General features: G+C 43.3%; 1 protein-coding gene across 3 annotated transcripts in view; it reads left to right on the top strand.

Annotated features, from left to right (window-relative positions):
* CCDC57 (coiled-coil domain containing 57) overlaps window positions 1–12,233 on the top strand; it is a 151,525-nt gene extending 139,292 nt beyond the window's left edge. For all 3 annotated transcript variants that reach the window (XM_073588142.1, XM_073588144.1, XM_073588143.1), the window contains exons 20-21: window positions 9,095–9,292; window positions 11,820–12,233. In XM_073588142.1, coding sequence (XP_073444243.1) covers window positions 9,095–9,258 — 164 coding nt within the window. In that variant the 3' untranslated portion in view covers window positions 9,259–9,292; window positions 11,820–12,233. The remainder of the gene's footprint in view (window positions 1–9,094; window positions 9,293–11,819) is intronic.
* The last annotated feature ends 2,233 nt before the right edge of the window (window positions 12,234–14,466 follow it).

The following is a 14,466-nucleotide window of genomic DNA, read 5'->3' as shown; positions in this document are numbered from 1 at the left end:
TGTGACTACAGAGGGGATCTGTGGATATATAGTATATACGGAGCGTGTGACTACAGAGGGGAGCTGTGGATATATAGTTTATACGGAGCGTGTGACTACAGAGAGGAGCTGTGGATATATAGTATATACAGAGCGTGTGACTACAGAGAGGAGCTGTGGATATATAGTATATACAGAGCGTGTGACTACAGAGGGGAGCTGTGGATATATAGTATATACAGAGCGTGTGACTACAGAGGGGAGCTGTGGATATATAGTATATACAGAGCGTGTGACTACAGAGGGGAGCTGTGGATATATAGTATATACAGAGCGTGTGACTACAGAGAGGAGCTGTGGATATATAGTATATACAGAGCGTGTGACTACAGAGGGGAGCTGTGGATATATAGTATATACAGAGCGTGTGACTACAGAGGGGAGCTGTGGATATATAGTATATACAGAGCGTGTGACTACAGAGGGGAGCTGTGGATATATAGTATATACAGAGCGTGTGACTACAGAGAGTAGCTGTGGATATATAGTATATACAGAGCGTGTGACTACAGAGGGGAGCTGTGGATATATAGTATATACAGAGCGTGTGACTACAGAGGGGAGCTGTGGATATATAGTATATACAGAGCGTGTGACTACAGAGGGGAGCTGTGGATATATAGTTTATACAGAGCGTGTGACTACAGAGGGGAGCTGTGGATATATAGTATATACAGAGCGTGTGACTACAGAGGGGAGCTGTGGATATATAGTTTATACAGAGCGTGTGACTACAGAGGGGAGCTGTGGATATATAGTATATACAGAGCGTGTGACTACAGAGAGGAGCTGTGGATATATAGTATATACAGAGCGTGTGACTACAGAGGGGAGCTGTGGATATATAGTATATACAGAGCGTGTGACTACAGAGGGGAGCTGTGGATATATAGTATATACAGAGCGTGTGACTACAGAAGGGAGCTGTGGATATATAGTATATACAGAGCGTGTGACTACAGAGAGGAGCTGTGGATATATAGTATATACACTGTATTTCTGGATGAAAATCAGACAATTTTTTTATACACTCGTGTGACCTAAGGCTATCATAAAATTATAAGTCCCTGTATGGGTAATGGTACTCGTTGATCTTGCTTAAAGGGGTTCAAGTCTTTGTGAAATATCTGATTGATAGGAAGTAGTGATGATGAACAAATGTGCTGGGATAAGGTGTTTTCCAAGCATGCTCGAGTGCTAACCGAGTGTCTTGGGCGTGCTCGAAAAATATGTTCGAGATCCCGCGGCTGCATGTCTCATGGCTGTTTGACAGCCACAACACATGCAGGGATTGCCTGTTTGTTAGCCGCGAGATATGCAGCTGCGGGGTCTCGAACATATTTTTCGAGCACGCCGAACAGCACCTTATCCGAGCACGTTCTCTCATCACTAATAGGCAGGAACCCTGCACACACTGGCAATGAATGGCATACACATATGACCAGTATTAGTATATTCAGAAGGTACACATTGTCAGACAAGTCTGCTCTCGCAGTGATCTGGACGCATATATTAGGACACCAGCAGAAAGCTTATGCTTACTATTGAGCCTGTACTGCATTCTCTGCACATGCTCTTAGAGCAGCTCATTGCTCCTGACTGCAGAGCAGCACTCCTCTGTGCAGTTTTTTGAGTGCTTGGTGGAGGTCTCGATACCTGGAACCCCACCGATCTACAGGGCATGTAAGTGAGGGAAAAATATTAAAGTGAAAAAATGTACTATTTCATTTCACAGGGTTATGGAGCAAATACAAATGCTCCCAACTAGAGAAGACCCGTACGTAGTGCCAGAACACAAGTAATATAAATAGTGCTTTGTCAGCACTTTGCTTTTTACATGTCTGGTAAATGATTCCCAGTGCACTGACCTGTGGTTACCTGCCCTGAGTGGCGGTGTTACTGCCGGCCATTACCTTCAGGTCACGTGCTGTGTGTGCTGTGTGATGCCTGTATTGCACAACACCTCTACATGATCTGTGTAATCTGTGGATTCCCAATGGGTGGAATGCAAAGTTCTGTGGCCGGAGCTCCAGTCCTTCATAATGCGTGGTATGAATGTGTGCGAGCACACAGTGGCCAATCTGGCTCTTCACATCACTACAGCATATGCATTATGCTATAGCAATATAAATATACAGGGTAATGACAGACTGCGCTTTGTCAACCCAATCCTCACACAGTGACAGGGAGCTCAAATGAGCCTTTGAAACCCATGATGGCGTAATAATGTCTCTGACTTCCAACATTCTCATTGGAGGAAGAGCATTACCTGTACCCTCCCGGCTATCTTTGGTGAGTAGATCACTCGGAATCGTGATGTTTTAACCAGCAAGTATTGGATCACTGTCTGCAGTCCATTTAGAGAGGAATGCTGGGATCACACAGATCATATATCCCAGCATCCGCCAGACACAAAAACAGCAACAAATAAAATTGTAAACGTACAAAATAAAGATGAAAGGGGTTTTCCAGTTTAATGAAAATGGACCCTAAACACTTTTATATACAGTCATGGTCGAAAGTGTTGGCACCCTTGAAGTTGTTCAAGAAAATGAAGTATTTCTCCAAGAAAATTATTGCAATCACACATGTTTTGTTACACACGTTTATTTCCTTTGTATGTATTGGAATAACACAAAAAAAAATTAGGGAAAAAAGGACAAATTGATCATAATTGCACACAAAAGTGCACCAGACAAATTTGTTGGCATCTTCCAAAATTGTGCTTGAAACAAAGTTGTTTACCCATGTCATGCTCGTTCAAACTTACCTTTGGCAAGTAACAGGTGTGGGCAATATGAAAGGCACACCTGAAAACAGATAAAAAGGGGAGAAGTTGACTCAATGTTTGCACTGTGTGTCTATGTGTGCCACACTAAGCATAGAGAACAGAAAGAGGAGCAGTGAACTGTCTGAGGACTTGAGAACCAAAATTGTTGAACAGTATTCAAAATCTCAAGGTTACAAGTCCATCTCCAGAGATCTTGATGTTCCTTTGTCCACAAAGTGCAACATAATCAAGACGTTTACAATCAAATGGCACTAGAGCTAATCTCCCTAGATGTGGACGGCAGAGAAAAATTGATAAAAGGTTGTAACACAGGAAAGTCCGGATGGTTGATAAGGAGCCCCAATGAAGTTCCAAAGAAATTCAAGCTGTCTTGCTCAGGGTGCATCAATGTCAACACAATTTATCCATCGACATTTGAATTAAATGAAACACTATGGCAGGAGACCCAGGACGAGCCCGCTACTGACACAGACATAACAAAATGTAAACTGCAGTTTGCCAAAATGTACGTCAGCAAGCCAAAATCCTTCTGGGAAAGTGTCTTGTGGACTTATGAGACCAAAATAGAGCTTTTTGGTGAAGCACATCATTCTACTGTTTACCAAAAACTTTGAGACCTGCAAAGAAAAGAACACAGTATCTACAGTCAAATATGATGGAGGTTCAAAGATGTTTTGTAGTTGTTTTGCTAACAATGGCACTGGGTGCCTTAAGGCTGTGTTCACACACACAGCGTTTTTTTAGCGGTTTTTAACGCGGTTTTGTTTATAAAACCGCTAAAAATAAGCTTCCTATTAATTTCTATGCATTTTGCACTTTTTGTGCATATTGATGCGTTTTTTACCGTGAAAAAAACGCATCGCGGTAAAAACGCAACATGCTCATTAATTTTGCAGATTTTTCCGCGTTTCTGGCTTGTTCAATGCGTTTTGAAAACGTTTCGGAAAAAAACGCATCAAAACCGCTCAAAAAACGCGTGGAAAACGTGAAGACAAAAAAGGTCCGGTTTCTGGGAAGGGAGTCAGGTTTTTGAGCAGTAATTTTCTGCAACGTGTGCACTTAGCCTAACTATGTGAAAGGCATCATGAAGTCTAAAGGTTAGATACAGATTTTGGCTCACAATGTAATAATGCCCAGTGTCAGAAAGCTGGGTTTGAGGACATTGAGGGGTCTTTCAGCAGGACATTAAGTTCCAGTTGATAGGTGTAAGAAGCTTGGTGATAGTATTAGGGAGCAATTGATTGCAGTTATTTATTCCAAAGTGTGTGCAACCAAATATTAAGTTTAAAGTGCCAACAATTTTGTCCAGCCCATTTTTGGAGATTTGTGGGGAATGATGTCCAATTTGCCTTTTTTCCGTTTTTTTTTTGTATTGTTCCAATACACACAAAGGGAATAAACGTGTATAACAAATCATGTGTAATTGCAATAATTTTCTGGGAGAAATACTTCATTTTCTGGAACAATTTCAAGTGTGCCAACACTTTCCCCATGACTGTATACTTTAAATATCAGAACAGGTGCTCACCTTTCATGGGTCCACCACCAGCACCCTGCCGCTGCTCCAATCTCTGTTTTGCATGCAATGGTGACATCAGATTGGCTGCAGCCATGCTGGTAGCTGTCAATCATTGAGCTCAGCAGCTGTGCCATGGTAGACGACACGAGCTGATAAGGTCAGTGATTGGCTGCAGCTGTCATGTGTGCAGCTGACGTGACGTCTCCACTGCAGGCGAAACGCCGAGACCGGAGCAGACGCAGGGAAGCAACAGTAGACCGAAGGAGGGTATGTACCTGCTTTGTCATGTTAGATTTATTTGAAGTCCATTTTCTGTCAAGTTTAAAAAAAACAAACTTAACACCTCCTTCAATTCACACATTATCAACAATTAGTTTCCTTTTTCCTTTTCCAGAACTCCTTTTCAGGGGATGTCACGGAATATGTTATGTGAAATCCACCCACATGATTACTTTTCTCTGATTTCTGACAGCCCCACTGTAATCTGCTGCTTTGCTGACAATAAAATCTGTATACGCCTATTGAAGAAGTTGGCTATGCCCCATGGAGCAGGACCATGGAGGAGATCATATTGCCCTCTAGGTGCCACCCACAGTCCCATGCAGCTCTTTGTATTTCACATGTGGCTTCTAGTCCTGGCTGACAGTGACAAGACCTCTGCACAGTTACTCCATATGGCATGATACGTCTCCAGTTTCAATATTTGACCCAGTCTCCTTTTCTGTGTGTTGTAACTGCAGAGCAGCATTGCAGAACGTCTCTGGCCTGCAGCATAATTGCCTCATCCAGTTTGGAGCGATCATTGGGTTATCACACCACTTCCCCATCAGACACAATGTCAACAGTGCTCACGTCAGGCTATTGGGCTATTATGAACTCTCCGTCTGGGTGAGATGCCACAGATTGCAGAGTGTTAGTAAATCATTCGCAAGCGTGAACCTCTCCTGAGTTTGCTGTGAGAACATCCTGAAGATAACATTCAGCCATTTTTAATTAAAGCATTGTATGATGTATGGTAAAGGTAACATAGGATGAGGGGGGGCTGGCACTACCAAATCCGGAACTGTATTTTTTAGCTGCTCAAAGTCAACATCTCAGAGGGTGGTCTAATCAAGAGAAGGCAGGCGTCATCAGAGGAGTGCTGGAATACGCACTAAATATAGGCCCGTTGATACTTGGCCTAGAGGATGGGAAGATGGGTGTAATGGGACATGGGTGTTCCACTCTGCGACTCTTACAAGACCTGTGGAACAGACTAAAGAGGGTGAGAGGGGTGACCGGGTTGACTAGATTCACAGTTATATGGGATAATAATAACCTCCCAGAGATTCGGAAACTTGGGTGACTGGAATGCTGGAAAAGTAGGGGGCTGACATTAATGTCTCAAATTATGGGTAACGGGGAGCTGAGACCGTTTGTGCAATTACAGAGTGAGTTTCAGTTGTCAGACTCTGAATGGTACCACTACTGTCAGGTACGGCATGCCATTACGGCTCAAAAACTTTCCAGAAACCTGCAGATACAATCTGACATAGTGTTGGACTATATATGTGGTGGTGCTGGACTTACGAAAGGGGTAATTTCTAACACCTACAAAAATATATTGCATACACATTTTATGGGGTTCCCACTAAAAGCAAAATCCAAATGGGAGGGAGAGATTGGGGTGATGACTGACGAGGTATGGGACAGCGTCCTAGAATATGTCCCCAAACTCACTAGGAGTGAACCAGCTAGGTTGTCCCTTCTTTATGTGATCCATCGTGTGTATCGTACACCCCCCTTCTGATGTTTAAAATGGGGCTGGGGGACAACTCTGACTGTCCAAGATGTGGGGGGGTCTGATGCCGGAATCCTTCATATGATGTGGACTTGTCCCAGGCTATCTGCGTTCTGGTTTAATGTCATTAACAGAATAGAAGGGGCTAACGGAAGTGTTATACCCAAAAACCCACTGGTCTGCATACTGGGATATGTGGAGGAAATTGAAATAGTTAATAGTGCAAAGCTTGCTATAGCCAGACTACTATATGTAGCAAGGAAGCTGATTGCGAGGAACTGGATCAGGAAAGAACCACCTTCTGGGAGAGAGTTTGTGAAACAGGTGTCTTGTATCATCCGGCTGGAGGAAAGGATATATGCTAAAAGAGGCAATTCTAAAACCTATGAGAGGTTGTGGAATCCCTGGCTACAATACGGTACAGTTAACTGATGGGAATGTGCTATATTTTACAATGCTGGTGTTGTGGATAGACCATTAATACCCGGACATAGGAACACTTCTGTTTTGTATGGTTTGATTGACAATATGGGTAAAAAGGATGACTAATGGTAAATTACGGTGTAAGAGAAATCTTATGGAGAAAAGAGTTATATACTGTATGCTGTCTACATGGGGGGTGGGAGGGGGGAACAGGGATGTTCAATTTGTAAATCTATTGTTTGTGGAAGATTTACTGTATATTCTGTATTTTGAATTCTTATTAATAAAAATCTATTTGATAAAAAAAAAGGGTAACATAGGAAAACTACAGGGAGGGCCATTTATATGGATACACCTAATTTAAAAGGGAATGGTTGGTGTTATCAATTTCCGGTTTGTGGCACATTAGTATATGGGAGGGGGGAAACTTTTCAAGATGAGTGGTGACCATGGCGGCCATTTTGGATTGCATCTTTATAAATGGCCCACCCAGGTGTATACATATAAATGGCCCACCCTGTTTAACATTTATAGATACATATATATAATAAACCTTATTTGAGTCTTGACTTACAGGGATTGTTTTATGTCACAGTTGCCGCCAATCACTGGTCGCAGGGGTAACCAACCCCTTAAAGCAGAGGTCTCAAACACGCGGCCCGCATGCGGCCCCTGAGGCAGGCATCTGCGGCCCGCGGTGCACCACATGTCTCACTCCCTAAGGCGGGGGAAGGCGCGCATTCAGGAGCGTGTGATCCGCGATGGCTGTTCTGCGTGCGCACTCTGCACAGGACCTGGGATGAGCTCACAGGAGGGGGAGGAGTCAGGGGTCACATGATCAGGGGTCATAGTGCTGGATGAGGTAAAGTTTCTGTGGGGTCAGGAGGGGTTTACAGGGTGGATGTAGCAGAGCCGTGTGTTCGGAGTGGAGCTGTGTGTGTATGAGGTTTATGGAGCCATGTGTATGCGGAGCGGAGCCGTGTGTACGAGGTGTATGGAGCAGGGCCATGCCGTGTGTGTACAGAGCCTCAGCCGCATGTGAACCAGGTGTATGGAGCGGAGCCGTGTGTGTACGAGGTGTATGGAGTGGAGCCGTGTGTGTACGAGGTGTACGGAGTGGAGCCTTGTGTGTACGGAGCGGAGCTGCGTGTGTACAAGGTGTACGGAGCGGAGCCGCGTGTGTACGAGGTGTACGGAGCGGAGTCGCGTGTGTACGAGGTGTACGGAGCGGAGTCGCGTGTGTACGAGGTGTACGGAGCGGAGCCGCGTGTGTACGGAGCGAAGTCGCGTGTGTACGAGGTGTACGGTGTGTACGGAGCGGAGCCGCGTGTGTACGAGGTGTACGGAGCGGAGCCGCGTGTGTACGAGGTGTACGGAGCGGAGCCGCGTGTGTACGAGGTGTATGGAGCGGAGCCGCGTGTGTACGAGGTGTACGGAGCGGAGCCGCGTGTGTACGAGGTGTGCGGAGCCGCGTGTGTACGAGGTGTACGGAGCGGAGCCACGTGTGTACGAGGTGTACGGAGCGGAGCCGTGTGTGTACGGAGCGGAGCCGCGTGTGTACGAGGTGTACGGAGCGGAGCCGCGTGTGTACGAGGTGTACGGAGTTAAGTTTGAAAGGAATGCGGCCCCCCAGCTCAATTTTTTTTTTATGTGCAGCCCACATACTCTGGCGAGTTTGAGACCCCTGCCTTAAAGAGTCCACAACCACCTGCACTTCATCTAAATACTGTATACTATGATTCAACTCAACATATTTGTCAATATCTGTCAAAGAAAGGAAACGTAATAATTAAATACCCTGCAATAAATAAATAGCATAGTGCATGAAAATAATCATAATCTTTATTTTTATATAGCGCTAACATATTCCGCAGCGATTTACAGTTTGCACACATTATCATCACTGTCCCCGATGGGGCTCACAATCTAAATTCCCCATCAGTATGTCTTTGGAATGTGGGAGGGAACTGGAGTGCCCGGAGGAAACCCACGCAAACACGGGGAGAACATACAAACTCCTTACAGGTGTTGTCCTTGGTGGTATTCGAACCCAGGACCACTGAGCCACCGTGCTGCTCTGCCAAATAATATTTGGTACTTAGTTAACATATTTTTTTTATAAAAAAAAATGCGAAAGCCATCCCACCTCTTCACGGTGACCGTAATTGGGACAGTCCTAACTCTAGTATTAAAAATCTTACCGTTTGTGAAGTGACATGCATGTGGATAAGGGCTGAGAAGGACTGGGCCCAACTACTGGACACATATCTAGAATGTAGAATGTAATTCCGCTAGGACAGGGTCCTCTCCCCTCTGTACCAGTCTGTCATTGTAAATTTGTTGTGGAAACTTGTTTACTGTTAACGATATCTATAACTGTGTATGTTAGCACCATGGAATTAATGGCGCTATATAAATAAATTAATAATAATATCTACTCCTGGCTTGTATAGTGGTGTGTGTGGAGATTGTAATGTATACAAGTTGTGCCTAGATCTATCAGTAATGGTATTTTACTAATATGTCTATATTCTACATATAGTGACCGCTCCAAGAATCCAGCCAGATCTGAGGAATCAAAATAGAAAACAGCCTTCCTTGAGGAAAGGTTCCGAGAAGCCCAGTCACCCATTAAATAAAAAACAGACAAAGGGACGAGGACTCCACAACACTCCAAAAATCCGGAACTATAACATACGAGACTGATTGCCTTTAATGGACTAGTTGCTTCCCTTCTCAGGTGATAACTGAACTAAAATGTATGAATTGTCTTCTACTCTCTGCTATATAGTCTCATAGAAGATGAATGGAGCAGAGTTACGTGACCCTCCGCGATTAGTAAATTATCTTAATTTACTAGACACCTAGTAAGTTAATGACATGACTTCCCGCAAGGCATAAGTATCACAATTGTAAGCCCTGTACAATTACATTTTGCTTAAAAGGAACTGGTCACATTGTACTTGCAGTCCGATCTGTGGCAGCACAGTGTAGAGAAGGAGATGCTGAGCAGAATTATATATACGCTTGTGGGAAAAGACTCTGTATAACTTCTAATTTATTCATTGAACTCCCTGGTGACTGTGTACATGGGTCCAGTGGGCGGGCCTACTAGTGATTGGCAGCTATCTCTGCATGCGCAGACACAGGAACGACTGTCAATCACTGAATAGGACCGCCCACCGTACTCATGCATATAAACACTCCTTTTGCGCACATTTTTCAAGCAACGTACATCAGTCTAATCAGTTCATTTTGTCCTATACCATCCTGCCAGCAGCTCAGATACCATTTTCAACATGACCATTTCCCTTTAAATCGCTTATCTAAAGCTCATTAATGGTACATTTTTATTTCCAGTTATCCAATGTATGGCCAAGCACTTCTGTAGAATAGTGAGCTTATTTGATGACTTCTTCTGGAGCATGTGGATCTAGCTCAGTTATGCACTTGTTCCAGTTAGTAGGCAAAATGTTTTGATCACCCGATTATAGGGGCCAAGCCTGCCCCTTGGTAGCTCCAAATCGTTCGAATCATTGAGAAAATATACTTAACATTACAAGATGCTACTCCGTACAGTCACCTGGGCAGTGCTGCAGCAAAGACTATTCATGGTCTAATCATTGCCAACATGCTCACTTAGTTCTGATTGATGTCCTGGCGACAAGTGAAGCTTTACAAAACTCCAAATACCAAATCATTATACACAACAGAGTTTCCAGACATTTTATGGGTTGTAAAGAATTGGAAATGGTAACTGGTTGAATTTGCAGCTCTAAGAGGTCACATTTACTGAAATCGAGAGCTTCTGCAATCAAAAACATCTTAACAGGCAAAGTTACATGTTACCATAGGAAGATAGGAACCCTTCTTTGATATCACTTTCACAATCAATTCTTGAATCCATTGAATTTGTGAGTTTTTGGAGAGTTTCTGCTTGAATTTCTTTCAGGATGTCAAAAATATTCAGGATTGAGAGTCCTCAGTGGTTGATACCTTTTAATGGCTAACTGAAAAGATGGTAACACATTGCAAGCTTTCGAGACTACTCAGGTCTCTTCATCAGGCTAGACTAATGCAAAATCTGAAGTCACATATTTATGCACAATACAGCCTAGAAAAAATGCAATAGATAAGACAAGTGACGTGAAGCAGAACTATCAATATGGGAGAGGGAGAAACATAAATATAAACATTGGACCAGTTCATAGATAAGGAGTCCAGACGTTTTATGGTCCTCTGATTGGGGTCTAGTTCTGTGTTGTGAAGCCCCCACGGTTTTAAAAGGAAATTCCTTAATTGATGTAAAAAGACATAAATCAATGCGACACATTCATTCCTGCACTGAGAGTGTCAAAGTTCGTCATAAATTTGTACTCCCAAACTCGTCTCTCTCTCTTCAGATTTTGTATTAGTCTAGCCTGATTAAGAGACCTGAGTAGTCTCGAAAGCTTGCAATGTGTTACCATCTTTTCAGTTAGCCATTAAAAGGTATCAACCACTGAGGTCTCTCAATTCTAAATATTTTTCTATCTACTGGCTAACACGGTACAAAGATATACATCTTTCCTGTTTCAGGATGTCAGAAATTAATAGCCTCGTAGAACTTCTTTTTTGATGTGCATTACCTCCCACCTCATAAAACTATGACTTGATGATACTCCAAAGGTTCTCTGTAGGGTTGAGGTTAGGGAAGGATGGTGACCACATAGTGAGTTTCTCTGCTTTTACGACCATAGCAGCCAATGACTCAGATGTATTCTTTGCAGCATGAGGTTGTGCATTGTCATGATAGCTTGGTTGATGAAATCCGTCTTGTGGTTGTTGTCTAATCCTCATTTTCCGTTTTGTGTTAATGATATGCTCGTGCTCCAGGTCGGCCTGTGGGGGGTCTTCATGTGGTGCTCTGATTAGGTATTTATCTGTATGGCTTCTGACAGGTCACTGACCTGCTCCCCATTTTACATACTGAATATTATATGTATTGAAAAAAAATAATCACCTGCAGCAGACAGGCGGTGACGCCTGGGTTGCAGCATGTTCTCATGTATTATGTGCGGTTCATTCTTTTATACCATGCTATAAGTACGTTCAGCAGAAAAAAAAATAAAGATTGCACAATAACCACAAGACATATTTCATCAACCAAGGTATGTATCATTGTAATCAGTATTACGGTGCCAACGTGACACTGTCTGTAGGTTACTGTGCACAATCCTGCTGACAGGTTCCCTTTAGCTAAGACTGATTTTAAGCCTTTTTTTCAGAGTGAATGATGAGTTCAGGAGGCAATGGGAGTGGAAGAAGTGGCAGATAAGTGGAGAAAGAAGTAGATTTTGTGGATGAGATATATTACATAATTTCTTATATATCTGTGTACTATTGATTTTAGTTAATTTGTTAAAATAGCAGTGACTATTTCACTTTTTATACAGTACATAAAGCTGTAACTTACAAATTGTGTCACGTTTAGTCCATTTCCTTTTGTCTAAAACAATCCCTTGAGCCCAACAAAATTCCACCATAACTTTTTTATTTTCTAGCGAAAACATTATCAGTTTTTTATGGTTTACTTTGCTTATCAGTGATGCTATACATTTATTGTACATTGCAGTACCAAATATGTGTTATTATGCAGTGTTTTAGGATTTCTTTTTAATAAAGTTTATTTATGTATACAATGCTTTTTTCACTTTTTGTTTCTCTATTTTTTTTTAAATTATGCACATCCTGGAATTGTAATTTTGATTTTTGTGTTTTTAATTATAAAGTACTAGCATATACTGGATAGCTATACTTTGATACATACTAAGAAAAGGCTGTCAGCCCATAAAGCATGCTGGCCTCTTCTCAGTCTCTACCTTTGAATGCCATGATCTCGGAATTAGTGGGGCTGTGTATTACAGCCATTGCCTCGCTCTTGATTACATCGGCACCATTGTGGTGCTCGCGCGATCAGCATGATGAGCATCCTTGCCGTGAGTCAGCCGCTGCCATTAAAGACACATGATGTACTTTGAATGAGTTAATAAAGCATTATTAATTATGACCCTCTTGGCCATGGGTAATGTCTGGTACGCAGCCTAGTCCCGTTCACTTGACCCAAGCAGAAATGCAATACTGTAGTTGCACATACACAAGGGTGGCGCTGTTTTACAGAAAGTAACCAAATCTGTTTCACTCCTATACAAAGAGGTTAATAAAGGGTTGTCGTATAGTTCATCATTGCTGTATATTAAAAGGCTATTACATTGCGTGACAGGAGCAGAGCTTCTACTTACTATAGAAATACTGCGGTAAATGTAGATTATTGGGTAAGCTGGGCCAAGACATTTCTTCCCATAGCAGTCCAGTATACGCCAGGCTAGTGTTAATGACCTCTAGCAATCCAGCCCATATAGCGTTAGTACTGTAGTCACTGTTCGCCTCAATGAATGAGGGATTTGTAAAACGAGGGAGGGCTATGTCTGAGAACAAGGACGCAGAGATGGTTCCCTGCTTGGCATCGCTGGACAAGTGATTCTGTTCTGTAAGACATCTGGGAATCCTGCCAAGGTTGCTCCATGTTCCCATGGACTGTAAGCTCCAGGCTGAAAGAGGGTCCTCTGTCAGTGTTTGTCAGCTTGGTTTAGGTTGTGCCATCTTGGTCTGCCTCCTGAGACTGCTTTTAAGCCATCAATAAAGTAAAAGGATCCAAGCCCTGTGCCAGGATGACTGCCATGTACCGGCTCCTGCTGCCATCATCACTTTCATTGGAGCGCAAGAAAAATACATGAAAGGGCAAAATGTATAATAAGGGCAGTCACTGCAGCAGGCATTTGGCACAGATCATGCATCTAGGGCATACTTATATGTAGTTTTCAGCATTTGTGCAAGAAACGTAGAATTGCTTTAGTACTCCCCCTGGCTCCGCCGAACCTCGCCGATAATCACTCGTGGGGGGTGATTTATATAAACTGTATCCCTTATGGCCTAAGAGCACTAAATATTTGTATGAAAACAATCAAGACATTTCGCTTTATGCAATTACCTCCTTAGTCATATCATAGTGACATGGAACCTGTCTAAAAAAAAATCAACAAAATGTACAATTTTTAACTTCTTCTATTGCAGTAAAATCGGCAGCATCGCTACAATCGCCAGCACTAACTGTATTTGTTGGAGCCCTCCTTACCCATGAGATCTTCCACCTATCGACAGCTGATTGACACTGTCAGCCGGTGGCGGGTGGGCTGGGAGGACCGCTGAATCCAGCAGTTGTCTCATGCTGTGTCCAATGGGGGCTCATTGTATACGGATTAGCCCTATTAAACCTCATTAGTAACTCTCTTAAAGGTACTGTCACACTTAGCGATGCACCAGCGACCCCGACAACGATATTGATCGCTGGTGCGTCGCTAAGTGGTCGCTAGTGAGCTGCCACACAGGCAGATCTCAGCAGCGACATAGCAGCGGTCGGGGGTCGCTACTTGTCAGACGAGGCGATCCTGACGTGCTCCCCCCCGGCTCCATGCATCGCTCGTCTCCACAGCAGGAAGCTGATGACGAGAAACGGCCCAGGCCATTCTCGCACGATCAGCGATAACCAGCGGGGGAGCCGGTCGGAGGTAAGTATCACACACAGCGATATCGCTATAACGTCACAAAATCCAGTGACGTTATAGCGATATTGCTAGCGATATCGCTTAGTGTGACGGGGCCTTTATTCTCAGTGTATTTTCCGTCACTCTCGTATCATACGAACACCAGCTGTAATGCTATGATGTCTAACAGCCATACTAGTACTTTCCAGCTTCATTCGCCATCTCTGAAACAGTTATAACCATTGTGTCTGTGGATCTGCCACAATGGCGTAGAAACCTGGTAATATACAGTGCCTACAAGTAGTATTCAACCCCCTGCAGATTTAGCAGG

The sequence above is a fragment of the Dendrobates tinctorius genome, unplaced genomic scaffold, assembly GCF_039654945.1.
Source record: "Dendrobates tinctorius isolate UK_male_01 unplaced genomic scaffold, ASM3965494v1 ptg000103l, whole genome shotgun sequence".
NCBI classification, from domain to species: domain Eukaryota; kingdom Metazoa; phylum Chordata; class Amphibia; order Anura; family Dendrobatidae; genus Dendrobates; species Dendrobates tinctorius.
Note: the sequence above shows the minus strand (reverse complement) of the source record. Positions and strands in the feature narration are given on the sequence as shown.